Raw genomic sequence first — 17,023 nt, forward strand, 5'->3', positions numbered from 1 at the left:
CACTGAATGAATCAATACCTGAAAGCCTGGCTGAATTTACAATATGCAAGTGTTCAGGAATCAAAGACAAATCTCTATAGGTCTGAATAACATTTCTGATGCATGAATATAGTTTATTTCAATGACTCCAATTACAGTTGCTTATGAGCAACTATTTAGAAAAGTCTTAGGTTTACTTAGATTTCACAGTTGTAAAGCACTCAATCCAGAGGAATTATTTTAGTTTTAATAGTTTGTAATATGTGAGCAGTAAAGTGTAACACAAATGAAAATGAAATGAGATTTTGGTACCAAACATACACCTTCATAATTCTTTCACTGTCAGGAGAACTTTTTCTTTTGAAGTATTTCTAATAGGTAATACTATTACAATTCTATTTAGTTCTATGCAATCAAAGAGGCAGCGTTCCCAGGTACCAGGTAGAGAATTATTATTAACAAAGCCCATAAGATAGAATAAAATATATTGGAATAAAACCAGGTATGCCAGCTATTTGTCATAACACTGAGCAGAAAGTTAGTCCAATTTTTACCCAGAGATACATATCCTTACTCTAAACAACACTGCAAGCCTGCAAAATCTCCAGTAAGGAACTACATTACTGACAGACTAATGGAGAAATCAGCATTTTGAGCCATGCTCCTTTTTGACAACACCAGGAAAAAAATAGTTTGCTCCCCTTCTTTCTGCTCCTGCCCAGCAAGAGATAACCAGAGAAATACTGGGACAACCAAATGACCACTACCATTCTGTCCGTGTATTCTCATATACACTTTCATTGTTTGTTTGTTTTTAAAAAATTAAACAGAAAAGTCTTTGAAATTCTGAATATTTTTACTTGATGAGTATCCATTCATATCATATCACTCTTTTGATATGTTCTAATGTGAAAGCTCTCCCTGCTCATCAATGGTAAAAAAAAAAAATGGTGCTTTTTTGTATTACTCCAGAAACCTGCCTGATATCTTTCTCATGGACACTCATTAGTTTCACTAATTTGCTTCACTTTGACCTCATTTTGGGCACATTTATCTTGCCATCAGGCAGCTTTCTACATCATATAAAGTTCATCTGTTGGTAAAAACACCAACCAGTAAATCAATACAAACTCAATCTGTCCTTTCTTTAATAACAATGAAAAGTGAATTATGGAAAGGGAAAGAAAAAAAATCAGAACCTCTAATACTACTGCTTAAGTTCATAATACTGAAAGATATACCTGAAGTTCCAATTAGGCTTATTCTTATTATGAAATGGAAAGACTTGTATTACTTTCCATTATATTCTTTTTTCTTGGAACTTTCTTTAGTATTAACTATGTCACAAATAATCTGTTTATGAATATGTTTTAAAAATTAATATTGAACTTAGAAAAGTGCTTAGTCTGTCACTATTGTTCTAGACAAACGAACTACTGGTGTGCATTTATCTTTGCATTTAACTTACCTTTGTCTAAAATTGCACTTCAGAGAAATCTTTTTAACCAATTATCTGGATGGCAAGAAAGCATATTCCAGATTAGTAGCTGCTGTTCTTTGTCTGTAAAACAATTTTCAGCTACATTATGTATTCTGTTGTGAGATTCATGTAGTTACTTAATAATGAAAAGTAATTTATGCTTTGTATATGCATGCTAATAGAGTTCAATTAACCTATTAACACAAAGCAATATTAGATTCAAAGCAATCTTACTAAAAGGTGAGATGACTCTGTCCATAAGGATGTATTAGCAGGTAAATGTTGCCTTTGAAAAAGTGTGCTTGTGTAACATAGTAACATGTGTTGTTACAGACAAAGAACAGCAGCTACTAATCTGGAATATGCTTTTTTGCCATAACAATAGTTTGTTTGTCTAGAACAATAGTGACTTAAGTAGAGGTAGAAGAAAAATATTGTTGTCACCTAAATTGATTATGTAATACAACCTCAAAGTCCCCAAATTTTTCTATTAAGTGTTTATAAATATTAGCATACATAACGCACTGGAAAATCATCCCCAGAGGCTATTAGGCTTCTACATAAAGACGAAACCACTGGCAGTTACTTCTAAAGAATCCTTTAGTCACTTATGTAAAGTCTGTATGACATGACTAAAGCCACATTGCCACTCACCACAAGTGAAAGGGGCCTCTTCCACGAAACAACACCAATCAATCCTGACAACAGTACCTGTAATAAAGAGAGAAGAGTCACCAAAGAGACATGGGATTTATACCAGTATCATTAAAAAATAATAATATTAAGATGTTTAATACACAATCATGATGTGTATTTTCAGAGTGCTGGGAACAGCCTGCTAAAAAGATAATGTTTTCATTTTATTCTTAATTGAAAATAAACAGAAGTACTACTAAGCTGTTTTTAAAACAAATTTCAACCCAGCTGCCAGATCCAATTAGTTCTGATCAGATCACAACAGGTCTTCACACATCTCTCCAAGTCCCAAATGTTATCAGCACTAAAGGAGAATAAATGTTTAGGGTAAATTTTCTTGTGGTCTCTGAGCATCATCGAAAATTAGATCACAAGAAGGGGAGTAAAGATAGGACAATCACAACATCAGCCAGGGTATCCGGCTAAAGTAGCAAAAGGGATTTTTTGTTTGTTCCACCCAGCCACCCAAACAACCACACTGCTTGATCATATGTTTGAAAAAGCCCATATACAATCATTTAAAACCTATATTTAACATACAGATGCATTACCTCCTTCACTACCAGCCAAAAGCAAGCAGAATACAGATCTTGATACACCTATGCTGACCTTATGTACTTTAAAATAACATGCAAGTTACAGTTGAGACACCAGTTAAAAACAGAGAGAGGAAAAGAGAGATGGAAATTGGAGCAATGGATTGAAGGATATTGGCCCTGGGGTGCAAAAACAAAGGTGGGGAGGAACCTTTTCATTAGTACATTTAATTTAAAAAATTAGGAAACTAGAACACAAAATGCAGAGAAAAGAATGCAGGATGTATTTATTTCATAATTCTGCAGTGTACTTTTTTCACATCAGCTTGTGTAAAGATGAATACCTAGCTAGCCTGTATACTTGCTACCTTGTATACTTAGCTAGCCTCATACAATTGCTATGAAATCCTCCTGCAATCATTTAGATTAAGCTCTAATATCACTATTGCTCTCTACAGACCTTTGATATTCGAAAGAGAGGAAGCCCAGAAGCTAACAAATACCCTTTTCCATGAAATTATATGCAAGGTTGGTTGAAATTCAAATGCCAGAAAGTCACCACTCCCAGTATGTCATGCTTTACTAGCAATCATTTAAGTATAACAGTAGAGTATAACAATTAAAAATGCATCTATATCTAGCCACTACAGAAGCAATGTACGCTGTACTGGGAACCAGGCTGGAAACTGTCTACTGATGTTTGGTGTGAATGTGGGAGAAAGAAATGTTGGTTACATGGAGAAGCTGGGTTGTGTAGTGCCTGGTTTAAGCTTTCACTATGTCTGTGGACATTCATACTGTGAGCGTGTTTCAAACGTATTTCACAACTTGATAATGTCCACAGCTGTTACAGTTGTTGAAATCATTATTCAGAAAGACAGCACAGTGAAAAATGCACCTTTTCATATTTTCTTTAGCAGCTATGCCATTAAAAAACCACCTCAGATGAGGTTTCACAGTAAAACCTCAATGTTAGTTTTTAAGCCAAGTACAGATGCAACAGGTAAGGCATAAACATACAGTAAAAAGTGAATCAAAATCAGGTTATGGATACCAAAGACTATGCAGATAATCCCTACGTGCAAATGTGCATAGTTTGTATTCTACAGCATAAGAGCTACATATCAGCTACATACTTCTGGATGTTGGCCAAGCCAGGCAAAAGCTGAGAATTCCATTTTTGCAGTTAATTAAATTTGCTCACACAGCTGCGTTAGCTCATTATTGCTGTAAGATAACTGTCCCTGGGCTGATAGTCCTGTAATGTGAAACTGCACTCAAGAAGGTAAAATGACAGGGTTAGCTAGTTTGACTGCAGGCTAGACAGCAACATGCTCTCAATTAAATAAATGGAATGGCTGAAATTGTGAAGTTATTAAAGAAAACCCTTTAGGAAAAATAAGAAATTGCCTTCCAAAATGGAGTATGTATTGATACATAAAATATTCATACATAAGCCAGTATTTCTCAGTTGCCAAGTCGTATGTTCAGAGTCAAGATACTTCAGTGTGCTACCTATGAGTAGCAAATCATTACTTTCATTTACGGTGTTATGTCCCTGTTAAACCTCTTCTCCTCCTGTCTGACGTATCTGTGGTACTGTGCATCCCTGATAATGGATGAAGGGAGCTGATCTTTTTTGTTCAGCTGAACTACAACTGTGTTTGACCTTTACAGAGGCCTTGCAAGATGAAAGAAGTACATGTGTTTTTGTTTGGAAAAGGAGAGCTTTGTGGCACTTGCCCTACTGGCTCACCATGCAAAAGGTCAAGCAGAGTCAGGCCAGTTGATAAACACTCAATACGCACCAATGATGGACACCAAAACTCTGTGTTCCACCTGTGCCTTTAAAATACTGTGATTATAATGAGCTCACCTCAACAATGTTGTAATGTAATTTTCCAAACCTCATTAGTCCTCAATATCAGTGCAGCTACACAAAAGCTTGTTTTGCTTTGTGATGTAGTTATTTCCAATGCCAAGCACCTTCAACACTTTAGACCACAGTACACACAACTACATAATTAGGAAAAAAACCACACAGAGCACATCACACACAAACAGTGTTAGAATACACCAAATCATAGAATGGTTTGGGTTGAGGGGACCTTAAAGATAATCCAGTTCCAGCCCCCCTGCCATGGGCAGGGACACCTTCCACTAGCCCAGGTTGCTCAAAGCCCCGTCCAACCTGGCCTTGAACACTGCCAGGGAGGGGGCAGCCACAGCTTCTCTGGGCAACCTGTGCCAGGGCCTCACCACCCTCACAGGGAAGAATTTCTTCCTTAGATCTAATCTAAATCTACCCTCTTTCAGTTTAAAACTGTTACCCCCCCCCCATCTTATCACTGCATTCCCTGATAAAAGAGTCCCTCCCCACCTTTCCTGTAGCCCCTTTAAGTACTGGGAGGCCACTAGAAGGTCTCCCCAAAGCTTTCTCTTCTCCAGGCTGAACAACCCCAACTCTCTCAGCCTGTCCTCACAGGGGAGGCGCTCCAGGCCCCTGATCACATTCATGGCCTCCTCTGGACCCACTCGAGCAGGTCCATGTTCTTCTGATGTTGGGGGCCCCACAGCTCGACCCAGCACTGCAGGTGGGGTCTCACAAGAGCAGAGCAGAGGGGGAGAATCCCCTCCCTGTATCTGCTGGCCACACTTCTCTTGAGGCAGCCCAGGATACCATTGGCTTTCTGGGCTGCGAGAGCACATTGCTGGCTCATAGTCAGCTCTCTATCCACTGATACCCCCAAGTCCTTCTCTGCAGGGCTGCTCTCAATCCACTCCTCGCCCAGCCTATATTTGTGCTTGGGATTGCCCCAACCCATGGGCAGGACCTTGCACTTGGCCTTGTTGAAACTGAACTTTAGGAGGTTTGCACGGTCCCACCTCTCCAGCCTGTCCAGGTCCCTCTGGATGGCACATCCCTTCCCTCCAGTGTGTTGACTGTACCACACAGCTTTTGGTGAACTTGCTGAGGGTGCCTCGATCCCACTGTCCATGTCCCCAACAAAGATGATAAACTGCGCCGGTCCCAACCCCTGAAGACGCCACTTGTCACTGCTCTCCAACTTGGACTCTTTGAGTGCGACCATCCAGCCAATTCCTTATTTGATGGAGTGCTCCATCCATCAAATCCACGTCTCTCCAATATAGAGACAAAGATGTCATGCGGGACATTGTCAAATGCTTTGCACAAGTCCAGGTAAATGATGTCAGTTGCTCTTCCCTCATCCACCAACTCTATAACCCCATTGAGGAAGGCCACCAAATTTGTCAGACATGATTTGCCCTTAGTGAAGTCATGTTGACTGTCACCAATTACCTCCTTATTTTCCTCGTGCACTAGCATAGCTTCCAGGAGGATTTGCTCCATGATCTTGCCATGCACGGAGGTGAGACTGACTGGCCTGTAGTTCCCTGGGTCTTCTTTTTTTCCTTTCTAAAAATGGGGGTTATGTTTCCCCTTTTCTGGTCAGAGGGAACTTCACTGGGCTGCCATGACTTCTCAAATATGATGGATAGTGGCTTAATCACTTCATCTGCCAGTTCCCTCATGACCTGTGGATGCATTTCATCAGGTCCCATGGACCACATTCATGTTCCTTAGATGGTCTTGAACCTGATCTTCTCCTACAGTGTGCAGTTCTCCCTTCTCCCAGTCCCCCAGAAGGAACTGCCTTCCCCAGGAGGGGGAAGAAGACTTCTGCATCTTGGGCAGTGTGGCTGGAGCCCTTGCCAGTGAAGACTGAAGCAAAAACATCATTGAGTACCACAGCCTTCTCTCTATTGTGAGTGACCGAGTCTCCTGTTTCCTTCTGGAAAGGGACCATATTTTCCCTAGTCTTACTTTTATCACTGACATACCTATAGAAGATTTTCTTGTCCTTGACGTCCCTGGCCAGATTTAATTCTATCAGGGCTTTGGCCTTCCTAACCTGATCACTGGCTGCTCAGACAGTTTTTCTCTGTATTCCTCCCAGGCTATCTGTCTCTGTAGGCTTCCTCTTCGTGTTTGGGCTTGTCCAGGAGCTCCTTGTCCATCCCTGCAGGCCTCCTGGCGTTCTCACCTGACTTCCTCTTTGTTGGGATGCATCACTCCTGAGCTTGGAGGAAGTGATCCTTGAATATTAACCATCTTTCCTGGGCACCTCTTCCCTCCAGGGCTTTATCCCATGCTACTCTGCCAAGCAGATCCCTGAAGAGGCCAAAGCGTGCTCTCCTGAGCAGACTAACAAAATAGAAATCTAAAGAAGATCTCTCTTGGTCTCGCTGAAGACCGGGAATTCAAAAAGAAAACAAACAAACCACTCAACATTTTGTTTTCTCTTCAGTTTTTACTTCTTATAAATACAATGCCAATATTGAATAACACAACTAGAACCACACTTGGTTTATATACAAAAGTAGGAATTATTTGAAAAGTAGTATGTAACTTACAGGCCCTGAAGACCTTACAATAATCAACCACAACAGCCAATGCTTACTTCAGTGGAAGCAGTACGTAAAACTCATACTTGGTTTCCCAAGGTTAAGGGCCAAGGAACATAGGCACAAGATAAGCGAGTTATTTTTACTCCAGTAATTAAAACACCAACATTTCCTAAATACCTATAGCTCAGCATTTCAATCTATAGGTCTTCTAATGTTTTTCAAAAATCACTACCTTGTATGTATGCTGTGCACAAGTTTTTCCTTTCTTAAATAAAAAGTAAATTGGAGTTTGATGTTTTAACAACTTGCCTACTTAACTTTGGCAACATGTTTTGATTTCAGAGCCTGCATAGCACATCTATCTAATATCTTGGACCTAACTTCTATCTGATGAATTGCAGTGAAGCCCCCCATCACATAATAATCAAAAGAAATCAAAGCTTACTAAAAACATGTTCAAAAAACATAGATTTGCCAGTTTCCTTCAGCAGAATTTCTACAGATGTATGTACTCGCTGACTATAACAACAGTGCTTATTCAAAGAGCAAAAGCCGAACAGAATACATCAGTGTTGACTTCTGCAGCATTAGAAATGCAGTAACATTAGGTATGAACATCTTTCAACATGCATACGAAAACTCCATTATCATTAATGCAAGCTGTGCTCATGCATGAAGAAGATCCGTTTACTTTAATAGGCACATACTGAGGCAGGACAAAAACTGAAGGTAAAATTACTTTCCAGTACAGGGACTGCAAACAAAGGATTTTTTAAAAAAGCCCTTGATGGTGTCTTTTCCAGCATTTTCAACCCTCCACAGTCAGGTAAGTCTCTAGAAACTTAGAGGGCTCTGATTTTGAATATGGGACAGATCAGACGATGCAGTCTCTCAATACATCTTAAACCATTTGCTTTCCAAGTCTTCACCTCCAAAACAGTTACTGTACATAATACACTCTCTAGTATGCTTTCTTTAAATTTCTTTTCTGAACTAAATAAAATATATATTTATATAAATATTAATGTAACTAAAACTACACTGAATATAGTGAAACACTATCAAGGTAAAGACATTTATAGAAACGTAAAATTACTGATGTTTAAGTATTAATTTGTTTAATAAAAAAAATTTTTGCTAATAAAACATTATCTCTGTTTTCCTCAGTACAACTTGGGATCTTGCAATGCCTTTCTAGTCTAATATAGAGCATACAAGTTACAGGAAACTCCAAGTTTTATTGTCTATTCTTATTCCTACTTTCTTGTTCAGGCTGATACATAATATGTCAGGTCATGTGCTCTTTTTATGCAAATTTAAGGGTACCTCACTTTTTCAGCTTGTAAACACAAGAAATTCTCTAGTCAGTGAGTTCAGTTACCACTAAAATAAGCATACAAGTTTTTCCCATTAATTGCAGAAACTCCTGAGCCTTCTTCTAAGACACTAAATAATGCAAATAGTGGCTATCCTTAGTTTCTATGTTACCTGAATAAACAGAATCCACAGCACTGAACATCTTATGTATCTACATTTCCTTCCAATCAAAACATATGAGAATATGTATACGACATGTCAATTCAAACAATTCAAATATATTGAAATTAGCTAATTTTAGAAAAAAAGGAGAAATATTACAATGTATCATTTAGGGAGCTTAATTGTCCTCCTAAATGCATGGAGTATTTCTGCAGGGGGTATATTCATACATAATTTTGTAAGCTGATTTAATTAATCTTTTAAAATGAAAGGCCAAAAAACTATTTTAAGTGTGATATGAAGAATTAACATGATTAAATAAAAGAACTTTGAGAACACTAAATGAAAAAAAGAAGAGAAATTTCAATTATACATTGTACAACTATGACTACCAATAGATTTACGATCATAAAAGTATCAACAAACTTTATATGGCCATAAGAGGTAAATTTACGTGTTTACAGATGTGTATGTATATGCTCTCAAAAACGTATGATGTGAATGTATCTAGATAACCTAGAAACCAAACAGCCTATGTGCACACATACTCCAGGACCTACCAACACCATCACTGTACCCTTGGGTTTTGGGTTTTTTCTCACCCTAGACCCAGTCTGAAACTCTCTTGTTTCAATTTACACCCACTGCCTCTTGTCCCTCAATTTGCTGTTGTAAAGAATCTGGTATTAAGAACATTAAATTGGCACAATTACAAAAAAAAAAAAAAATCTTCAATTTTCATCTCAATCTGGATTAAAGAAGTAGGCTCTCTTAAGAAAGGCTTTTTTGCTATTTTGTAACAACAGATTTGTCAAACTGGTATACACAGTAGTAAGACAAAAGGTAACAAAACAGGTGACAAAGAAAGAAATTCCTTTACAAATGAGGAAAAATGTATACAGCTGTCAGTCACCTTTAATTATTCTTAATAACAGGAGTTGAGATGCAGTTAAGAAACCATAAATCACTCCTCTTCACAATTTCAGGACTTGCAACTTTCTGGAACTCAGATTTCTCCTCTCCCAAGACATTAAGATCAACTGTCAGTACCATAATTCTTCAGCAAGTCCAAGGGTATGTTTACATTCTGATGTTGTATTTAATCTGCTGTACTCAAAGTGGAACAAACCAAAAACATTGTATGCTGGTGTGAGTTTCCGAATAATTGTTTTCTAACATTTTTCTAATGCATGCTAGAATTTTTCTGTTTATTTGCTCTGGAAAATAAGAAGCCTTGCTCAGGAGATCTTAAGGTTAAAACAAAGTTTTGACAGGGATGTCTTATGCATAATAAAGATCTATACTTCAAATTCTCATTTTGTTGTCATTCTCCAGACACTTTCGATTTGAATGCATTTTTTTAAAGAATATGCCAATGAGGAGAGGTTGAAGCAAGCTGGTTTTACAGGACAGAAGACTGAGATGGAACATAACAGCAGTTTCAAAAATAAACAAGATTGTTACAAAGAATAGACTGATCAATTGTTCCTCAAGTACACTAAAGGCTGAACAAGAAATAATTGACTTACATTTGCACTAATGGAGATTCAGGTTGGACACTAAAAAAAACTTTCTAATGCTCAAGACATTTCAACACCGGTAGAAGGGGTAGGTTATAGAATTCCCATCACCAGAATTTGTTAACAACACATCAGACCAAACACCCATCAAGGTGGGCCAGGCAGAACCAGGCATAGCACAAATAGGTAGATGCACAAGGCAGCTGAATGGAGAGGGCAGAGCTGCCTAATTTACAATCCCTAGCAAGGTAAATAGCAGCACTTCCAGCACTAGTAGCATCTAGTGCTTTCTGTCAGCAAAGCACTACAGCAACTGTTTCCCTTCAGAAGCGCCTGACACTGACACTTCCCAAGGTTCCCCTCTCTCCTCTACAGTACAGACTGATGCAAGGTTTAATTTCACCAACTCAAATGCTCCTGGAAGGGTGAAGTTCAATTGTACCTGAACAACTAAAAAGTACCGATACCCTCAGTTATCTTTGTGTCTAGGTGTACCTCACACAGAAAGACTAAATCAACAGCTGAAATATCTTTAAGGATGATGTTTCTGTGAAATATACAGTAGCCCTTGTAGCACATAGATAATTATTTAGCAAAATTCAAGTATTAAATATTGAGGGAGTAATGTCACAAATATCACATACTCAGAGACTACAAAAGTGTGACACATTAGTACCAGAGTACAAAATCTTCTTATAATAATACTCCCTGCAGCATCTGCAATCCATTAGTGCAAAATGATGGTAAGCAAACTACAAGCTATAGGAAAAAGAAAGGTGACAGCATGGGAATTAGCTAAAAGGGGACTGGAACAATCTAGTATTACTCTCTATTCCAATTCTTATTCCCAGAAGAATAGTGAGGATGAAAATCTCTTGGGGTGAGGGTGGTGGGAATGCATTAACAACTATCAGAAGAAAAAGCCCGAATCTTTAAAATATATTTCTAGATGCACGCACATGAAAACTGCATGGACAAACACAGAACAGTGGCACGATTTTGGAATGGTCTTTCAAAAAAGCCATCCTAAATGGTGGGCGCTGATAAAAATCATACCATTCCACCACATTGAAAATACTGCAAAAATCAGTCATAGGCTAAAGAATTTTTAAAACAGTTAATATAGCTATTTATTTGTAGATATGCAAAGTGACTCTTCAACATGCAGCTATCACAAGAAGCCAGGGACTGTTCTCTTCTTTAAAGACTACATCACTATGAACACAAAGAGCACAAGTACCACCAGACTGCCTAATCACAAAAGGTCTGTATGCTGCAGGATAAATACAAGCAAGTCAACAGCAACCGAAAAAGCAACAACTTCAGCTCAGTTTTGAGCTATTTTCTAAAAAGGCTCAGTATGTTTCAGACTCACAAATGCTGCATCATAGCTTAGTCTCTCTCATTTACCCACGGTGAACCTAAAACTAATCTAATTGTAATTGCCATGGAAACAGGAGCAGAGAAACAAAATCCCTTGGTGCCCCACAAGAACAGGACAGTAAAATTACCTATACATTGGCACAGCTACCAGAATGTATTAACAGTAAGCAATTTTGATCTCCTCCTAAGCTCTAGGGTGAGCTTTTTTCTTGTTTTGTCTTTGTTTTCATATGAAATATGCTCCATACCCATCAGAATCTGCTTGTTTCACATCTGTAATTTGTTTATGGAAGCAACCAACGATTATTATAACATTACAGTACACAATCTAAATATTTTTGTAGAGAAAGTATTAATCCAAAAAGGTTTTTTTTCCTTTGACATACAGAGAAAAACAAGGGTTGATGGAGCACATATACATCAGAATAATATATCTTCCAATTATGAACAAAAATTTTGTGTTCTGTATTTGTTACTCTTCCCAGTGGTTCAGATGTTATGTTCAACTTCACTACAAAATGCAAACTGTATTAAAAGCAATGGACAGGGATTTAGATATTAAGTACAGAGCTGATATGTCAGTGAGTCACAATACAGTCTTACTTCTAATCTGGTTTTTATTAAACACATTCACAGAACACACTATTACATTATTTCATGCGTCCCATAATGTAATCCATGAGTATTAATAAGGCACACAACCATTAGCATAAGAGTATTTAAACAGAAAGGAAACTAAGCAGTTTGCAACCAGTCTTCCATGCTTTCAAATTTATTAGATCATTTATGAATAATAATCTTGAAATAAACAGATGACTGAAGACCTAACTAAATACATTTCATAGGTGAAGAACTTTAACTCAAATAAGACCTATTGGTATATTATAAGAGATCACATAAGAAGCTTTTGTGGCAGTTTCCATTCTGGACAATTCTCTAAAATTAAAACGAGGCTCCCCATAGAACTTGAGCAACTTCCTGTCTCTGGAATGACCTATGAATGGACCAAAAGAACACTACTACTTTGGAGTCACACACCAGCAACACTATTGCATAACCACTGAATGTTTCATAATATTCAAAATGAAAGCTATAACAAGTAATTCTTTTAAAAATAATTGACTGAAGAAATTTGCTGGCCATACATGCTATTCACCATCTTTACAATAGCTCAGATCAATTCTGGATACCTTATCAATCCTTTGAAGCAGAAAGGTTTTACTGAGGCAGCAGCCAAAAGCTTAATTAAAATGCAGTGAATCAAAGAAATCAGTGAAATTAGAAGCAGTTTGTCCAATACGATAAATCTGTGTACAGGTACTGTACACACTAATGTTAATGTTTTCTCACATGAATATTTATTTTCTGTCTTTATGTGCAGTCCACACGATAGATTACAAAGATTATTTCTATGAGGGACAAAACCTCCAAGCCTAAAAGCATACCGAGTTTCCTTTCCAAAAATACTGGTACATTTTAAATTCTTTGTAATTTCATTATAGCTACATTTCTTCAAGGGCTGGAATGTGAAAACTTTATCTTAACTCCAGTAACAAAACATTCCATGATTTTTCCATTACAAAGGCAAAGATAATACCCAGCTATCTGGATTTCACTTCCAGAATTTTCATTTTAGGTTTCAGCTACAAAAAAAGACCATGATATCTATCATGTTGCTGTGACAAAGAAAAATATTGTGATAAATTTCTTTAGACATTTCCTAATCTGTTTTCACACCAATCTTGACTTGTATCATTGACTCAGTACAGAATATTATTCTAGAAATGTTTTCCAGTAGTGTTAGGAAATCACTAATCAGATTGTTGCTGCTGGGCTCTTTCAATAATTACAAGAATGAAGACTGAGATTGCTTTAGATAAGTGAAATGAGACGATGGCTCTTTCAATTACTGACACAATTTCTCAAGGGATGAAAGCTGAGGTGCATTGTAAAGTGATCTAAACATCAAGAATAACAGTATTTTCTTTTCCTCAAACTTGTAAGAGCTTCCAAAAGCAGATAAAATGCAGTGCTTCTGCATTTCACTAGTACACAGTAAGCTCCAGTCCTGAGCATGATTAGTGACTTGCCTCAAGGCCATGCTACCATCTGGTTAGGTTAAGGATGCACAGGCTGAGGCCAGAGATAGAAAAGGACAGACCAATATGAAATGGTCATAACAGATACACACTTCTCCATCCTTAGCCTACTGACTTTTGTCACGCTCTTGGCAGAAGCCATCTACACTACTGCATTTATCACCTTTTCTAAAACACCCTTCCCAGGCATCTGTAACCATGACAGACTGTTAGTCACCATGTCCAAAATGGTACGTAAGAGAGCCAAGGACAAATGAGTTTGTATAAACACAGGTTTAATATCAGGATGGATAGATGCCTACCACATACCCTGACAATCTAAGCGATCTAAAGATGAATTTCATGTCTCTGACATCATTTATCTACTTTGTAATTTTTAAAGTTACTTTTCTCAAAGAATCCCACTATTCTAGAAAGTATATTCAAGGTCATGTATTACTATTAATTAGCAGCGTGAGTGTATCTGTAGCCTACAGTGTTTCTCTTCTTTGGACTTAAATTTTCTGTCCTTCAAAAAACGATTAGTATAACTAATACTTAATGAAATTACATACAACAAGAACTCTTCTTGCATATCAAAAAGTCAACTAACATACACCTTAAGGTTAAGCTGTTAAATAAAACACAGTAAGGCAAGAAATGCTTTAAACGGCAGGTTGCAAGGACACTACTAAGACTCATTCCAAAGACTTTGCTCCAAAATCAAGTGTATGTGATACTTGCAGCTTCTTCCCTGACAAGATAACAGAGAATCATTTGCAACTTAATAGGATTTAAAGATATAAATGCTCATACTTTCCCTGAAGCCAGGTCTTTTTTTTTTTTTTTTTTTTTTTAATATTATCAGTCTCCCTGCATTTTACTAACTGAATAGCCAGTACAAAACAACAATCACCTCTGACCTTCATGTCAAAAAATTGATACAATAAATTCATTTTTGTTGCTCTGGAGCTACAGTGCAGTAACTACCTCTGGACCTAAAGTAATACATTCCCTTTTAGTCATTATGGCTTCTGTTATAAATAGTTACATATTTAAAGGATCAATTCAAAGCTCACAGAACATGTCAAAACAACTGTTTCAAAGCCAGATGCTCATTAGTTACTAATGGTGCAGGCAGTAACCCTTCAGCTCTCACCTTGCTATTTCCTGCTTAACATCTCTCAACTACCAGCCAAAGAGAGTAATTAAAACCATACAAACCATACACCCATCTATCCATTGGCATCACTGCTGAGATATTTCTCACTCATGTCAATTGTTACACTGCCTTTTTTTTTGTAAAATGTGTGGATACCTGCTTCCAATTGAACTTCACTGATTTTACAAAATCTATAGCAAACTTCACAAGGTAATGGAATCCACAGGTGTGGATTATAACCAAAACGCAAATGTTTCATAATCTTATTACAAACATGCACTTTCATGACAACAAAATGTGTTATACCTTTTTAAGGCTGTCACTAGACACATACAAGTGAGAAATGCTTTAATATTACCTTTGCTTTATGGAGTAGTTTTAGGAAATGCAGTAAAATTACACTCATCTCCCATTAGTTGGTTCAAGATCAAAACCTAAATCTTCTTTCCATTTGGTTTTACCTCAAAATACTCTGAAGACTGCAAGCTGCCTAGCTCCTACTCTATTTAGCAGTTTCCTTTTCAACTCTACAGAGTTGGCTGTGTATAGAGACTATACACTGACTCACACCTGCAGTTTTATTTCATCTTCCTTTTCAAAGACGCCTCACTGAAAACAGTTTCTCATTTTTCTTTTCTACTTTTTATTCCTCCTTTCACTGTACGTGCACATATACAAATATGTGGCTATAAACCAGAAACAATACACTCCATGTATTTCACTGCTATTCCTTCCTTTAAAGTGTTATATATTTTGTTAAGTATTGTTATGAGTGTTATATAAAGCTATATATTTCAAATATATAAACATATTTACATGTTTATATGTTCAGATATATAATCAGTATAATAAATTTTTACCCATAAACTTTACAAGTTAACAAAAGCTCTATATTTAAGAAAGAGAATCACACATGGGTTCTCAAGCACAACTGCTTACGTAGCTAGCTTGTTTCTTCCAAATTTACTGATCAAGAAGGATGAGAAGGATCAAATTTAGCTACTCTTTAAATGACATGTTCATATTTAACAAAGTTTTTTGTGACTGGTCAGTCTTTTCAGCTTTCAATTTTTTTTGGCCACTCCCCCACCCCCCCCATTACTGTGTCAGGTACATTTTTCTATGCAAATGCCCTTGTCTTTCCCAAGTTTGTTTTTTATTCTTAACTCAGAAATAGCACACTAATGCTATTTTTTAAAAAAATAATGCTATTTTTTTAAAAAATGCTATTAAAAAAAAAAAAAAAAAAAAAAAAAAGCCCTGCAGAATCCCCCAGCAATCCAAGTAATTCTGGATTTTTGCTTAATTTTTACAGACAGTACTAGAAAAATATCCGGTGTATTAGTCCCTGCTGTGTTAAGTCAGAATACCTCTTCCCACAGACTACAACAGCAAGTTTCATGTTACCTCACCAATATGAAATGTGCTCAGCACTGGTACTATGCAGAAACACATTGGTTCGATTGGGTACATCTATACTACAACTAGAGAATGTTTCTCAGTACATAACCCCCAAAAGCACATCTTATTTCAACCAGTTTTCTGCTGAGACAAGATCAGGAAATACCTCCACCTGGTCCTCTCCAGCCTGGATGCCACTGAATGGAAATCCAGGTGCCATCCACAGCCAGTAGCAACTGTATTACATTTCAGCCAGGTTCCTGCTCAGGATGCTCAGAGGCCTGAACTCCTAACACTTAGAGCCAGTCAGCAGCAAACTATGAACGAAATCATGTTGATACACGGTCAAAATAGACTGAACAAAGAATGTAATGCATCCCATTATTATTGAAAACTTAAAATACATTATTTTAGACGTGCTGCATAAGATGTCTGTTGTGTGACAACCCTTGAGACTGACTTTTAGAAAAATCTATTTCTAATTGATTTGGAAAGAAACATCAAAGGACTTGGATAAGTAGAAAGAAGTGTATCATTCCAACTACACAAACCATCCATGAAGTTCTACAATGCAGCCACAAGAAACTGAGTTTTCAATGACATCCCACTGTGTAATGAAAGCCATCAAGCTCACAGAAGAGAATGCACTTTATAGAGGGGAGTTGTTCTCACACCAAGCTCTTTGGTAGCATGCTGACATGGATTTACAGCTTAAGACTGCAGAACTGCTTTGCAAAAGCATAGCTGCTCTCTAGTGAAATCTGACATATGACATGCCCCCAAAATTCAAGCCAAACATTAAGAAAGAATTAAAAAACAAGAACAATAAAAGCCCTCTAATCAAAGCCTAACTCTGATATATAGGCTTCTTAAACTGT

General features: G+C 37.2%; 1 protein-coding gene across 3 annotated transcripts in view; it reads right to left on the minus strand.

Moving 5' to 3' along the window:
- ENTREP2 (endosomal transmembrane epsin interactor 2) overlaps positions 1-17,023 on the minus strand; it is a 145,630-nt gene that overhangs the window by 80,833 nt on the left and 47,774 nt on the right. For all 3 annotated transcript variants that reach the window (XM_074838002.1, XM_074838001.1, XM_074838000.1), the window contains exon 2: positions 2,114-2,170. In XM_074838002.1, coding sequence (XP_074694103.1) covers positions 2,114-2,170 — 57 coding nt within the window. The remainder of the gene's footprint in view (positions 1-2,113; positions 2,171-17,023) is intronic.

This window comes from Strix aluco, chromosome 12 (genome assembly GCF_031877795.1).
Source record: "Strix aluco isolate bStrAlu1 chromosome 12, bStrAlu1.hap1, whole genome shotgun sequence".
Taxonomy (NCBI): domain Eukaryota; kingdom Metazoa; phylum Chordata; class Aves; order Strigiformes; family Strigidae; genus Strix; species Strix aluco.